Here is a 14874-nt window from a genome sequence, read left to right on the forward strand (position 1 = left end):
AAAATCCGTGTCTAAAGCCCGATAACCCTCTCCGTGAACACCAATAACCGAAAGGCTGAATCCCGATATTGTGGTAACACAATTGAAAGCACGCTCAACAAGCAAGTCGGGGAAAATGGAACAGCTACAGAGACGTTCAAAACCCAGTCCACGTGTCTGCACGTTCCCAGTCCATGTTCTCAAGCCACTGCATAAAATCGGTATCATGCCCCAGACTCAAGGGAGCCTCGATGGCGATACCGAAGTCAGCCAACCCCCCGCCCGCCATGTCCGGCACGGCGAGGCCGGCTTCCTGCGCCCCCCGGTCCGCAGGGCCATCAAGATCCATCTGCCCGAGCCCCCCCTGATGCTGCTGGTACTGCGGCGCCTGTGCAGGATGACGGAAGGCGGGAGGGGGTAAGCTGGGAGCAGTAGCAGCGGGGGGACACGGAGTTAGGATCTTGTCCAGGATCCGGGTGATGACCTTGCGTCCCTGGTCGCACATGCCAAAGGCCCCGTCCCTGGGATCGACGGCGCCAAGCCTCGCAGCGAAGACGGACAGGTCCTGGATGGTCTGGCTGCGGGGAAGCAGCGGGGGCGGGTTCCCGTGGTTGTGGTGGTGGTGGTGGGCCAAGGACAGCTGCTGCTGCTGCTCCTGCTTGAGCAGCTCGACGGCGATGATGGCGCCGCTGCGCAGGCCGTGGGCGACCAGCAGGGCGGTGAAGTCCATGCGGAACATGGACGCGATGTCATGGCGCTGGGTGATCTGCAGGATGTCGCGGAGGATGTCCCGCGCGGCGCCTACGAGCTTCTCCGGGCTCGCCCCGGCTCGGCGCATCAGCACCCGCTGGAGGAGCAGCTCGTTGGCCCGCGACCCCTGCCGCACCGAGCTGCTGTACAGTGTCTCCAGCGGCTTCGTCTTGGAGAAGTCAAAGGCCGAGTCGCGCGTCCTCGCCATGAACGGCGGCAGGCTGGCCCAGTGCTCCTCGCTCTTGCGCTGGATCACCTCGGCACGCTGGAGGATCTCCTCCGGGCTGTAGTCGCCGAGCGCCAGGTCGAGGATGTCCTCTCTCCTCGGGGCGAGGCCGAGGTAGGTCCTCATGCACGTAATGCGGTTCAGCCGCCCGGCTAGGTTGTAGCCGTTCTTGTCGAGGCCGGCCAGCGCTGCGTCGAGCTCGGGACCCTCGAGAATGAGCTGGTGGTCGGTCAAATCCAGCGGCGGGTCGATTTTGCAATAGCGGTGCGAGAGTCGCGGTGGGCGCCCGAGGAATGTCGCCATGCTGACCTCGACACTGTACGCTTCCATGAAGGCCCTCTTGCGCAGTTGGGCGAGGAAGAAGGGGATGTTGTCGCTGGCCTTGACCCCCTGATGCAAGCCCATGGCGAGGACGGCGTTGTTCGTCTCGCCAGATGCCCGGTATGTGGCGTAGCTCCTGTCGCCCTTGATGGCGCTGGTGAGCCATTCATCCTCCAGAAGGAGCCAGATGAACATGTCGTCGATCGCCTCGCAATCACGGCAGAAACTTAGACAGGTGCTTGAAATCTCCCTCATCTTCTTCGAGATGGAATACCGCGTGACCTTGTGATAGCTCAGGAATCGATCGGATGGGTCGAGACAGCTGGCGCACAGCCCGACGACCGCGGCGATGAGCCCGATGACTTCCCATCTGAGGTTCTGTCCGGTGCTCAGATGTGCCCACTCCAAGGCCGTTGTCTTGCGGCTGAAGACCAGGGGGGTTTGTGTGTTCCGCCATATCAGCTCGCACAGGCGACGTATTTTCTCGGGGTCTTGGCTTGTCAGAACCTCGCCGTGATGGATCCCCAGTTTCATGAGCCACTCCTTCATGATGAACTCGAGGCAGACCCCTGCCGCCCCTTCGCAGATCTCATACCATCGGGATACAAACCTGTTAATCATGGGCTTGTCCTTGAGAAAGGCGAGCACTTGACAGCCCCTGGCGATGCGCTCTTCCGAAACGGTCATATCCAGCGTCTGTGGCGCTTCCAGGCCCGCAGAGGCTGCTTCTAGATTTCCTAGCCCTTCCGAGAAGATACAGGAGTAGGATGTCGCGCCGAAGAAACCGGCATTCCCACGCACTACTAGCTCGCCCCGAGAGTCCCGCGGCGGGGCCGATGCCGCCCTGCGCGCCGGACCCCGTACTTCCACGGCGGGCGGGAGTTGAGCGTCTGGGAAGGAGCCATCGCTTGTGCATGGCGGATGCGATGGTTCGACTGACTGGGAGGGGGTTCCGGGACTGTCGCTTATGATGGACGTCGATGGGGTCGGAATAGATGTTGGTGTTGGTGTTTGCCGACGCTGATATTGCCCATCAGTTGGACAAATGTCGGCGGGTTTCTCAAGGGGGTGGGAATATGAAAGGTAAACTGACCCGCGAGAGGGGATTCGGATGATAGACGCACTGGTTATCCCGACCTCTCTTGACACACCTCCCGCAAGCGGGAACAACATGATCACATTTGAGCTTGCTCTTCCTGCAAGGCTCACAGGACTGCAGCTTCCCATTGCGTCGGTATTTGCCAGTAAGGGCCTGGCTTGTCGGCGTGAACTGCAGGTCCACAATCTGGCCGCCGTCATTCCGAGCCATCGCGGCGGGTGCTCGGGGTGCTCCGCAGAAGTCGGTCCTGGCAACCGGCGGGTCTGGGAAAGAGGGCATCGGCATAAATATGGAAAGTCGGAGTCGGAATGAACAATGAGATTGCTGAATCTTGGCCGAAGTCCGACTCCGCGCTATTGTTCCTTCTCGGAATAGGGTTTTGTGGTCGAATAGAGGAAAGGTGCGTCGTCATCGAAACCCCGATGCTGACGTTTTTGGATTTCGGACTAACGCGGGGTTGCGTAACCAAGATCGGACTTCCAACTCCGACGGTCGGCATTGTACTAAAACAGGCTAGAGCCCATTCGTGTATCCAATCATTAGCCTAACTCTCAGCCAAAATCATGAATTCCGATGATGGCTAACGTGGCTTCGGAGTTCAACCTGGGTGTGCGAAGTATCTGTGTATATAAGTCCATTGGTGTGCAGCCTCCCAAGAGACCATCTCATTCAAGTCAACAAGAACAATAACACATATCCAACCAACATCGAGCAAATCATCTCCAAGTTTCCAACGATTATCTTCTTTGCGATCTTTGCGAGATACCAACAGCCTACAGCTACTTTCAACTGCCTACCCCTTCCTTCCTACAACCCATCACATCAACATGCCCTGGCGCTTCAACATGTTTTCCACCAAGTCAGCAAAGTCGAGGCCGGCTTCTGGGACAGTCCCCATGAAGACCACAGAGCCCCGCGATTCTTCGTCTACCTACTCGTTCGACCCAAAGGAAGTTCCGAAGTTGCGGCAGAGCGAGGTCGAGAGGAAATTAATAAGAGGTGCTTCACATCCTAGCTGGGCCAAACCTGTAAGCGATCGACAATGCTGATACGAAAGACGAGTAGCTGCTCACAGAGGGGCTGTGCGAATAGTCGCCTAGTTTTCCGCTGTCTAGGGTCTGAAATGTTGGCAGATGGGCCTGGCGTGATTTTTGTTTCGCGAGTTTGCTAGTCTAGGAAAGACTGACTGGTCTGGCGTTCATTTTTCCGAGGTATTGATGTGCTACACGGTTTTTTTTAGTCGCAGTTCTCGCTGGATCGTTAATGCCGATTGCTTCATTGATGATTTCATGGCTGGCGACAAGGATTGGAATTACAGAGTGCTTGCGCAATCTATTTAGGGCTACTTTTGGTGTGATTTCTAGAGGTAGAAGATAGCACAGGCGTCTGAGGTTTCCAGATCAACAATCGATCCCAGAGGTCTCTACCTGAATCCCTCCATTGACCCATTTGTGTTTCAGACTCCAGCCGTAAGGTCCATCACGAGCCTGGCGACGTTGTACAGTACTTTATTAGACAAAAAATGGCCTGTATCATCTACCATATCAACCTACATGGGAGCCTAGAAGAATATCATCCGACGTGTGGCTATCAAGCCGACTATGAACGCAAACTATCCAGTAGTTCTGTTGTGTGACCACAAGGTCGAGGTTTGGGAATGAATCGCCATGGCAAAACGCTCATCCACCCCCCCGGTTCTTGCCATCGAAGATCCGGTCTGCGAAATAATTTGCTCTGAATACGGCAGGAACATGTCAAAGGATGTACCGTCTTTCCGAGTTCCGGTCGCCCTGATAGCCAGGCGGCTGACCAGATCAGTGTCTAGGGCCTGGGTTGCATATACTTTATGGATGTCTCGTATCCGCAGCCGAGAACTCGGGACGGATTGTGATGTACTTGCCTCCAAAGTCTGTTCCACGAGGGAGGTAGGGCTGGAGATAGCAAAGATCCACAAGAGGTCCTCCCGCATGGCTTGTAGTGGATACCCAGACGTTATATCCTCCAAAGGAGTGCTCTGCTTCCCACTCGGACTTCGCCATTGCCCGGTTCCCATGTGGAGCGTTTCTCGCCTTTGAGGCATATGCAGCGATATCTCCACTCGTATTTTTAAGCTGGGTTTATCGGCTGGTCCGTCTGCTTCGCTCTGTGTGGATGTTACATGGCCTATGTCCAAGAGCCACGCCTCGAGGACTGCTTCTTTCGTGCTCCTGACTTTTCGCTATAGTCCTGACACGTTGAAGCCGATCCTCGTCGAAGGACACATGATAGTCCCTGCTACGGGACCGGTAGGAAGTCTCCAGGGTGATTGCCGATTGCCGGGATGGCCTGCAAGGGAGGACATGGAGCAGCATCATAATTCCCTTCCTCAAGTAACTGCCTGCCTGCTCGAGTCACATGATGTCCTTGTCGTCAGTGAAGCCTTTTCGAAGAGCCAAGCCTCCACATGTATATCGAGGTTCTCCGTCGTCCTTACTAGGCCTCTGGTTTGCTTTGCAAGAATAAAAACTATGTTTTTCCGGGCTAAACGACATGACTGATCGTCTAGATTCTATATCCTTGATGGGCTAGTTCGGGAAGCGCAACTTGAACAAGAAGGAGACCGCGAAGTAGGATGAACTGATGGTAATCAAAGGCAAGAAAGAATGGCTCTGGTAATGTCAAAATATAGGGCCAACAGGCATTGATGCGTGCCACTTAGGTACTCGGGATGGTATCAAGGACTTTGTGGGAAAACGATGGATTTGGAAAAGAGGGAATAAGAGCTTTGTGTGGAGTAAATGTTAAGGAGAGACCGTTGGGAAAATAGAGTTTAAAGTGGGGAAGATGCTGCTTACATACGCTAATTACAGCCTGTTTGATGAGGCGCGATGGCAGAGCGGTCTAATGCGTAAGACTCGAAATCTTATCTCCTAGGAGGCGTCCGTTCGAATCGGGCTCGCGTCGGTTTTTTTTGGGGGTTTTCCAATTTTTTACCCTCCAGCTCTCCAGCTCTCCAGCTCTCCATCTCCATCTCCTTTATTTTACCCTCAAGTCTCCCCTCCCCTCTTTCCCTTTTTACTCTTTTCCCTCTTCTTCTTTTATTTATATTTTGGCCTCTCTTCTTCCCTTCTTTTACCAAATTGGTGCAATGTATACTTGGATACCATTAACTGAACTTCACCTGAGGCGTTCCTTTCAAATTTAAAGCTAGGATTATTGAAGTCGAAGTCAGGAACTAGCGTCAGAGTCAAGCCCAGCAAACTTCTTACACTCTTCCAACAAGTCTCTTGCCTCGTCAATCCCGACACCGTCAAGACCTTGGATGATCCGAAATGCCTCAGCTACCAAATCACTCCACATCATAGGGGGTGTCTCCTGGCCGGCATCAACATCATCCGAGTCAGTGGAGTCAGCGTCCCATCCGGTCTCTTCCTTCATCCTTTCCCTCTCCTCCCGCTCGGAGAACGTCTTGATCACGCAGAGCCACGGGGAATCCAGCTGCTTCAGACGCTCGCGAAACGCCCCGCGCATGAGCTGTTTGTCCCAGCACATTTCTCTGTGAAGCCGAGCCTGTGGTTTATCGTCGCCCTCCTCTCCATCCCACTCTGACAAATGGGATCGACTGTCCGGCTGCATTCCCCAGTCAGGTTGTAGCACCGGGGGATACGCGCCTGGTATCACGAAGCGAGGAAGGGTGTGGATCTGCTCCCAGTCCAGGAGTGCCGTTACGCGGTGCATGTTGTTGTCAACGAGGATGTTGTGTGATGATATGTCCCAGTGGAAGAGGATCGTGCTGGAAACAGATGTTTCCGCATGTGTCGCTAATATTGATGGGCTGTAGAGGATGTCTAGGATCTCGGAGCAATCGGAGCATTGCTCGAGCATCTCGGAGAACCGGTCGACTTCGATGGCCAGTCCCTGTGTGATGGTGTACCGGGTCGTATCCCAGTCTATGAAATCGTTTCCTTGCTTGACAGCGTTGATGTCCTCCAGAGTGGCAAGCTCGGCTTCGGCTGTTGACTTGATTTTGTCCAACCTGGCATCGCGTTCTTGCTCGGGAATGTCACTAAATTCTTTGTCCACGCTATAGACGGCGAATTTCGCCCCGGCACGGTAGTCGCCGACCATTTTAACCTGACCCAAAAGAGAGTCATAACGGGCCCGAAGATGTTGCCTAGGATCTCGAACCTCGGCCTCGCAACAAGCTAGGAGCGCACGCATCAAAGTGTGCAAGTCCGGAAACGGCCCGCGGGGGATAGGATACTCAAGCCTCCAATCCCGCATGTATTCTTGCAAGACGGGTGGGCCGAGTAGAAAGTGGGGAGAGGGTGTTGATTCTGCCGTTTCATTATCGTCTGGTTGCGTAGGAGGTTCCCAAGATCGGCGGCGCAGCAGCAGGTGGTGGATTCGAGCTCGCCACTCTTCCTTCGGTTGAAACGATGCCTTGTTCCGGTTCCGGGATTTCTGCTGCCGGATTCCGATCCAAGTAAACACTCCCTATACTCTCAAACTGGAGGCTGTGGAGTTGATGAACCCAATCGGCCACCGTCCGAGCAACATCGAGTTTCTCCTCTGTCGACATGTCTGACTGCAGGTCATAAAATGAGGAAGATCCCGCAATCTTGTCCATCAGGATCCATTCGTACCCAAGTGCATTGTCGGAGGACGAGTCGTATGCGTACACATGTGGAACTGGAATGGTGGTTTTCGTGGCAACGTAATGCATCGTAGCAACCTCGGATTCAACCTTGAAAGACGAAATGTCTGTCTCCGCTCTCCTTGGAAATGGTGAATGTCTGGTTCCATGTACCCTCGGCTAAAGGCTCAATAGTGATCGGGATGTCCGTGTCGTCGATAGCACCGAAGTCGAGGAGAGGAAGCAATGGTCTGAGAACGGCACGGATGCTGTTAATATCTGCAGATCCAGATAGCCAGTCTTTAACCCACTGAGCCTTAGGTGGACCGAAATCTCCGCCTGTCCAAACGACTCTGCTCTTTTGTTTGTCCACCAGGTGACATGGTGGCGATTTTGAGATCGAAGATACATGAGCCGGAACCGGACCATTGCATGAAGTTGCGTGATGGTCCTTGCAAGAGCAGTCATCAATGCGAATGAACTCCGCCGTTGACCAGTCCATAGCCACGAATTCTGGAAATCGTGTATTACGTCTGGAGCGAAAATTCACAAAATTGTGGGAAATGATAAGTGCGACAAAATTACGAACCAGACGGAAAAGTATTACCTCTAAAGTGTGTGCACAGGCCCAAAGCAAGACACAAGCGCCGAAGAATGTTTGGCCTCTGACGCAAACAGACGAATCGCCTATCCACAAACCACCGGGATTGTTCTCCTTGAAAAAAAAAAAAAAAAAAAAAACTTGAACTTACAAACATGTCGCAGACGCAGAGTGTTCGACTGCACCTAATCAGCCAACCTCTCGTGCAGGGGCAGTTGGTTGTCTCCAAATAGGAAGCTGACGCACAGACCCCATGTGCGCAGAGACAACTGCCCCGCCGTGGAGAGGACCTTCGAACAATGTCAAGATGTTGGTTTCAGGGTTAGGTACCCTTTGGCAGCCAGTTATGCCATCACGTCGACATGAGACTCTACTATGAAGGGTAGAGTTCTATGATCTGTGATGTCACCATCTTTCCCGCCGGTTGTTTCGCACCAGCGGTTATCTATCTCCTCCTATTCGACAGATGTGGCTCGCCTAAAGTTGAGTAGTTATGGGATGCTGCCAGCCATTCGCGACGAGACTCGTTTGCGCCAGGCCTGGGTATTGGTAAGCGTCTGTTTTAGAGCGATTAACAAGGCCCACCTGGTGGTATAAGGATCATGGGCCATCCACAGTAGTCCAGAGGAGTCGACCTTCATCCGATCCTCATACCTCCAATATATATTTCGGATCATACCATCTTTTCTCTTGATTCAACTCACATATGGGTCGCCAAGATAGAGTTTACCCTGGCACATATTTTGCCTGGGTCGATAACATCCCAGCCGATGTTCTGACAAGCCGTGCTCATGTGGACTATCAACAAACCGTGTACACAGAGGGAGAGTATCGCTTGGATATGCAAGTTGTGAGAACCCACCATTCTATCCACCCCTATGTATTTCCTCAACTGTCAAGACATCATCTACTAATGGAATACGATTCGTCTAGCGAACGAAAGACGGCTTCCGCAGCTTCCAGGCCCAAGTTAATGAGAACGCCTCGCGAAAGCCGTCAGTCAGCTGTGTACTAATCTCCGTTGCCTACGTCGACAACGACGAGTACAAATACGATCTCGAGAGAGTCTTCCGCCAGGCCCTTCTTGATGCTGGCGTCCCACGAGAAGGATTGCCAGCCAGGGACTATATGATTCGAATTGAAGCGGATGGGAGCACCGTGAAGGTGAATGATGAGAAAAAGGGAGAAAAGAAATCTAAGAAGTGATGTGAGACTGATTGATGATACTGGTACCTTATAAAGGGCACTGGGGGTATTCGGGCACTCACCAGTGGGGTGAGGGGTTGCAAGTTGTTTGGTTGGATTATCGAGAGTGGTTGTGGGCACCGTATCCTCATTTAGGCTGTATATGAAGGAAAGTGGGAATCCAGGGATGCTGAGTACCCCAGGTCCCGTGTCCGTTCAAGTCTCTTTCGGTTATGCGGGGAGGACTTCATTTTACTGCTTAGAGCAGGTCTAACTACATGGGTCCCTGAGTGGACCGCCCCTCTATAATTGTTGATGCAGCGTGTTCCTGTTCCTGTGGATATACGAGGGGCCCCGCTTTTGCTACATATCCGAGAGTTCCGTCTCCGATCCGTAGAATGTGGGGATTCTCCAAGACCTGGAAAAATACCACCAAAATCAGGGGCCCCCTCAGATGGCTGGGCCCAGAGCCTAAAGTCATCTTTGTTGGTTGTCGAACATGCACTCCGTATTATCTGACCCAATGTGTATGTATTATTTGAACCAGCGGACCAGAAAACAATCATTACTGGTTTTGTTGGGTTAGTTGTTCCGGTAGTTCACCAATTGGCACGACTTTCCTCGGCTTGTGGTGTTCTGAGAATGGTTTGGCTGTGGTTGGAGGTATCCGTACTTATATCCGTGGCATGATAATTATTATAGGCCGGTTCACCGGGTTGACCAAGAGATCAATCAGGTCGGTCCTAACACCGAGCGGAGTGCGGATTAATTATAGGTACCAAATTACGACGTCCGGATAGGCTCCCGTCTTATAGAACCACAGTCCCAGCCGTGGCTTCAGGGCGCAGACAACGTGGGTTGAGTTACAGGGCAGGCGGGCCGGTTCTGCAGCCTCCGCCCACATCCGAGTTGGTTAATTTTACAATGCCTGCTCGCCATGGCGCCGGGTCCTAAGACCAATTTAGTACGACAACCCCGGTCGTTAACTGGTGGGATCGCGCGGTGCCAAGAATAGCCGATTATTCCTATCCTGGGAGCGCGGCTCAAGGACCTCCGACGTAATTGGGGAACATGTGTTTTCCCCCTTGAGAAGGGCGAGAATGGCGAGAATAAATATCATGGAGCTGCCCCCGTACTCTCTCCAATTGGGGCCCTCACCGTCCAAATCAGAGGTATCATCAATCAGCGCGGAACTGCGTAGTCGGGACAATGCTGTTCAATCTCGTTTCTCTACTCCCAGCCGGGATGCTCCTGAGTGGAGTTCAGGCTGCCCCTGCTGCTGCCACCCGCGACGTCCCCGCAGGATTCGTGACGGTCGAAGGAGAGAAATTCAAGCTTGACGGGAAGGACTTCTACTTCGCAGGGAGCAATGCCTATTACTTCTCCTTCAGCGGCGTTCGTGTTCCCCCCCACCCCCACCCCCACCCCTGGTGGATTGGCCCGCGCGATTGGCTAATGATGACTTGACCACACAGACCCAAGACGACGTTGAGAAGGGCATGACAGCTGCGCAGGAGGCCGGCCTCAAGGTATTCCGCACCTGGGGCTTCAACGACAAGAACGTGACCTACGACCCCAATGGGCTTCCGCAATACGGCGGCGAGGGAGCTGGCGCAACCGAAGTTGTCTTCCAGAGTTGGGACAATGGCAAGCCGACCATCAATGTCGAGCCTTTCGACAAGGTCGTCGATGCGGCCACCAACACGGGCACCAAGCTCATCGTCGCGCTCACCAACAACTGGGCAGATTACGGCGTAAGCTTGCTTTTTCCCCCGTCCGAAAGATGATTGCCTGGAAACTAACAACCCGTGACACAGGGCATGGATGTCTATACCGTCAATCTCGGTGGGAAGTACCACGATGATGTTCGTTCCCCCTTCCCCTTTATCCAATTTCCTCAATTGGCTCAGACGATGCTGACACGTGTGATTGCCGCCCAGTTCTACACCGTCCCCGTGATCAAGGACGCTTTCAAGGCATACGTCAAGGAGATGGTGACGCGCTACAAGGACTCGCCGGCGATCATGGCCTGGGAGCTCGCAAACGAGCCCCGCTGTGGCGCCGACGGCGTCCGCAACCTCCCGCGCAGCGACACCTGCGGCCCCGCGGTCCTTTCTGCCTGGATCGAGGAGATGAGCGTGTACATCAAGAGCCTCGACCCCAACCACCTCGTGACGTGGGGCGGCGAGGGCGAGTTCAACATCAAGTCGGACGACTGGGCGTACAATGGCGCCGATGGCGGCGACTTTGACCACGAGATCTCGCTCGACAGCATCGACTTTGGCGTCTTCCACTCGTACCCCGACTGGTGGTCCAAGACGGTCGACTGGACCAGCCAGTGGATCCGCGACCACGGCGCCGCCGGGCGCAAGGCTGGCAAGCCCGTCGTCCACGAGGAGTACGGCTGGCTCAGCCCCGAGGGCCGCCTGCAGAACCTGGGCACCGTCGAGAACGTCACCCGCACCGAGGTCATCTCCGGCTGGCAGAAGATCATGGTCGAGGAGAAGATGAGCGACATGTACTGGCAATTTGGCTACTCCGGCTACTCCTACGGCCGCAACCACGACGACGGCTTCACCATCTTCTTGGATGACGCCGAGGCCCAGCCGCTCGTCTATGATCACGCAAAGGCTGTGAACGCCCTCAACAACAACAAGTGTCGGCGCAGGGCTTGAGAGACGATGGATGGCGGTTCCCTTCAAGTATAATAACTGAGCGTTTGCTCTACACATGTGTATAATTACTTCTGCTTGCACAGGCTTAGAATTTAACCTCACACATTGTGCTGCTTGAATTACTTCAGTATGATGCCAAGATGTGTATGCAGTATTATGAGCAGTATCTCCAGACCCGGGACAAGATGTTGTTCCCCACTGTCTTGCTTTGGTGAGTCTCTGTTTGTGGAGCTGCCGGTTTAGGCCCATACCTGACTTTCGTGGGCGACATGGACGACGACGTGACAGCAAAGCTGGGACATATCTTCCGCCCCTGTGCCACGACGGAGAAGGTTATCTAAGTTCCGAGGGGGTACACGGATGACGCGCAGTAAAGAGGGTGGAGAGAGAGAGAGATCTGACGTCGGACATTTTCCGAATGGGTGCGTATCCGCCATGACGCGGTGGGATGACCGGCATCCTTTCCTGCATATGGCGTTTACTTCAGGGGGACACAAATGGTGAGCCATTGAGGACTTTGCCATTACTATTCTCCTCTCCCCTTCCACTATTGCCAACCACCCAGCAGCCAGCATCAAGGCGGGTTGGTTGAGAGACACGGCCTTCGACTTATGGGCGAGACTCTGGCGCCATGAACGGATTACCTTAGCAAATGCACTTCTGTCATGGGGGAAAGGGTGATACATCGATATGACACTACAGACGGGACGGCTCGATTGAGGATGCTGCAGGCACTGATATTGGTAGCACAAACCAGAAAGCCGTCAGCTGAAATCTGGCTTGGCGGCTGAGCCAGCATGGAGCAAACCCGTCACTTGGCGTGGTTCTGCGACACAATCGGCATTGACTACCTGAAAATGCAGCAGCAGCAGCGAGCTGACTACCATCAGGAACCAACTCTACGAACCACCTATATCTCCTGTCCCGAGTGGCTTGAATGTTGGCATCGTTCTTGATGTATCCCCAATTGCGCCACTTGGAGAGAGAGAGAGAGCATATAATTACTATGGAACGATGGGCCCAAGAAAATAAGAAATACGCTTACCGACTAATCTGCCGATCCTAATCTGCCAAGGCCATCCGAACTGACAGAGGAGCGAAAAAAGAAGACGGGGATGAGTTGGTGACGTCAATAAGGCCGACCCAAGTCGACACGGAAGCCCCAGAATGTGCCAACACGGCTGCATCGCCTTATATTTCGGGGGCGTAAGCAGGCACACATCGGCGACTTTTGCGAAACAACGATACCACGTCGGGATGATCCGGACATCGTTCGAGCCTAGGCCACTTCGCCTGCAGCTTTGAAGATGGATCCACTGATGTCTCGCCCTCGTCCGCGTTGCCTTGGCTCCACCGAATCCACGTTCAAGATTGGGTACATTTTAAGGCAGCCTTGGTCGGTGTGGATGCTCAGGCTCTACTGTGGGAGGCAGGAGCGGGATTTTGGTGATCCCCCATTGTATCGTTGCCTCTACACTACCAACACAAATACGAGCGCCAGCAGTACCACCAGCACTATAGAGAACCCCCCCACAAGATGGACAAGCTCCCCAAGGCCCACCTGGCCATTATTGGCGACGATCACGGCCGCCTCAAGCTGTTGGACCAGATCGAGATCCCAGACCTCGAGGATGACATGGTCCTCGTACAAACCAGGGCCGTCGCCTTCAGCCCAGTTGACGTCAAGATGTCCTGCCTGCTAGCCAGCGCCGGCGCCGTGCGCCACCATGGCAAGAAATAAGAAGAAAAGAAACAGCCGCCATCACACGCTTGAGCCCGGACGTGTGTTATCTAAGGCATGCACGTGCTCACTCCAAAGGTGGTAGCGTACTCGCAGTTTGTGGGAGGGGACAGACGTCGGGGTGGTGAGAACCCCCGATCACATGTCCTTCGAGGAGGCTTCCACCCTCGGCACAGGCACAGGGACTGTCAGGCTGGCGCTCTTCCAAAACCTGCAGATCCCGGGCTGGCCCGCCCGGCCCGCTATGGAGCCCAAGAAAGCCCTCGCCTAAGACGGTAGCACCGCAACAGGGACGTTGGTCATCCACCTGCTCGCCCTCCAACTTTTCGCGAGCCAAGTCCCACGGCGCAGACCACGTAGTCAACCATCACTACCCCTCCGCCAGCGTGGCGACGATCAAGCAGCTTAACACACAAACTCCCTCAAATACGCCATCGACTGCGTCTCGGACCCCGAGACGATGGATCTCAGCTACCGATTCCTAGGCCGCACGGGCGGGGCGCCTGACGACACCGGAGACGCCGGCGCGACACATTCACACGCGCCATCCGCCTCGACTGGGTGCTGGGCCGACGCTGTCGGGGAAGGCCATCGGCTTGCCCGCGCCCATGGGTAGGCGGGCCGACCTAGGCATACGTGAGTGGGCTAAGAGTTGGTTCGAGACGGTGTAGGAGCTGCTGGACGAGGGGACGCTCAGGGCGCATCAGTAGCGGGTTATGGCCGGGGGGGTTGGGGGTTATCATAGTGCGGGAAGAAGAATATTTCCGGGCTGCAGTTGGTGGCTTGAGTTGAGCGCCGATCTTGGCTCGAGTACGGATCCGTAGACCAGGGTACCTTGTTGGTCAACAAAGACGGTGGGATTTAATTTAATAGTACTTGATCGATCTATGCTTTGCCTGTAGCTGTACATTTCGCGATCGTGGGTTTTTAGAGGAATGCAAGGGGCCGAAACACCTGTATTCCCTGGGCTTTGGAATAGCAACGTCGATCCAATACTGGTCAGTTGACAGCCCTCTAGCCCGTTATAGTGCGTGGCATAGTGTCAATCAACCGGTGACTGAAGATCACCGAATACCTAAACATTGAAAAAATGGGTCGATCTCTTTTCTGTGCTTTCTAACTCGCATACATCTAAGACATGGGGCGCGGGAAGGCGTTCTCACGCCGATCGCCACGGAAAAAGAAACAAGCTCGCCCGTAACACAAACACAAGCATAAGCACGAGAACAAGCCACTGCCACCATGCTAAGCTATCTACCTGCCTAGTACGTACGAGTCAGCTTGGCCTGGTTGTACTTCCACGCCGACATGGCGCCGTATTTGGCCGGCCGGGCAGGGCTGACAAATTCCGGCGGGGAGCCAACGCACTGGTCTCATCTGGGCTTCCAAAGTAGGCGGTGATTACGGTATAGGGAGTCGAGCAGCTCGCCCTTGGTCTTACCGGCCGGGGCGCGGACGCGGTGGCCGACGGAGCGGAGGGTGTCGTTGGTCCGACGCTGGAAGCAGTAGCCGACGTTGACGACGGCCTCGTTGGGGCCGGGGCGTCTTGCCCACAGGAATGCACGAGCCGCGGCGGTCCTGCTCCTCGGCCTCGAGCCTGCCCACGTCATCCTGGAGCAGCAGTGCAGCAGCTGGATGTGCGTCGACTTGCACTTGCGGTAGAACGCCTACATGAACTGATG

The 14874-nt window shown here is 54.5% G+C and overlaps 6 protein-coding genes across 6 annotated transcripts; 3 read left to right on the top strand and 3 right to left on the bottom strand.

Annotated features, from left to right (window-relative positions):
- Positions 1–136: 136 nt before the first annotated feature.
- Positions 137–2585, bottom strand: QBC33DRAFT_460593 (uncharacterized protein; the record flags this gene model as incomplete). The annotated part of the gene is made up of 2 exons (XM_060425001.1): positions 137–2296; positions 2370–2585. 2 exons carry the CDS (start codon positions 2583–2585, stop codon positions 137–139), a joined length of 2376 nt encoding a protein of 791 aa, XP_060279064.1.
- Positions 2586–5575: 2990 nt separating this feature from the next.
- Positions 5576–7748, bottom strand: QBC33DRAFT_623415 (uncharacterized protein; the record flags this gene model as incomplete). Its single annotated transcript, XM_060432890.1, has 5 exons — positions 5576–6559; positions 6858–7046; positions 7102–7269; positions 7302–7503; positions 7743–7748. 5 exons carry the CDS (start codon positions 7746–7748, stop codon positions 5583–5585), a joined length of 1542 nt encoding a protein of 513 aa, XP_060279065.1. The 3' UTR covers positions 5576–5582.
- Positions 7749–9837: 2089 nt separating this feature from the next.
- On the top strand, positions 9838–11451 carry QBC33DRAFT_500533 (putative mannan endo-1,4-beta-mannosidase C; the record flags this gene model as incomplete). Its single annotated transcript, XM_060425671.1, has 4 exons — positions 9838–10171; positions 10252–10530; positions 10594–10641; positions 10717–11451. The coding sequence occupies exons 1-4, from the start codon at positions 9986–9988 to the stop codon at positions 11449–11451; spliced, it is 1248 nt and encodes a 415-aa protein (XP_060279066.1). The 5' UTR covers positions 9838–9985.
- A 1537-nt stretch (positions 11452–12988) lies between these two features.
- QBC33DRAFT_563455 (uncharacterized protein) lies at positions 12989–13463 on the top strand (the record flags this gene model as incomplete). The annotated part of the gene is made up of 2 exons (XM_060430287.1): positions 12989–13168; positions 13278–13463. The coding sequence occupies 2 exons, from the start codon at positions 12989–12991 to the stop codon at positions 13461–13463; spliced, it is 366 nt and encodes a 121-aa protein (XP_060279067.1).
- A 189-nt stretch (positions 13464–13652) lies between these two features.
- Positions 13653–13808, top strand: QBC33DRAFT_563456 (uncharacterized protein; the record flags this gene model as incomplete). Its single annotated transcript, XM_060430288.1, has 1 exon — positions 13653–13808. The coding sequence occupies one exon, from the start codon at positions 13653–13655 to the stop codon at positions 13806–13808; it is 156 nt and encodes a 51-aa protein (XP_060279068.1).
- A 625-nt stretch (positions 13809–14433) lies between these two features.
- QBC33DRAFT_573936 (uncharacterized protein) lies at positions 14434–14859 on the bottom strand. Its single transcript, XM_060430723.1, has 2 exons — positions 14561–14859; positions 14434–14454 (listed from the first exon to the last, which is right to left on the bottom strand). The coding sequence occupies exon 1, from the start codon at positions 14800–14802 to the stop codon at positions 14566–14568; it is 237 nt and encodes a 78-aa protein (XP_060279069.1). The 5' UTR covers positions 14803–14859; the 3' UTR covers positions 14434–14454; positions 14561–14565.
- Positions 14860–14874: the final 15 nt, after the last annotated feature.

This window comes from Phialemonium atrogriseum, assembly GCF_030411735.1.
Source record: "Phialemonium atrogriseum strain 8032-3 unplaced genomic scaffold QBC33scaffold_37, whole genome shotgun sequence".
Taxonomy (NCBI): Eukaryota; Fungi; Ascomycota; class Sordariomycetes; order Cephalothecales; family Cephalothecaceae; genus Phialemonium; species Phialemonium atrogriseum.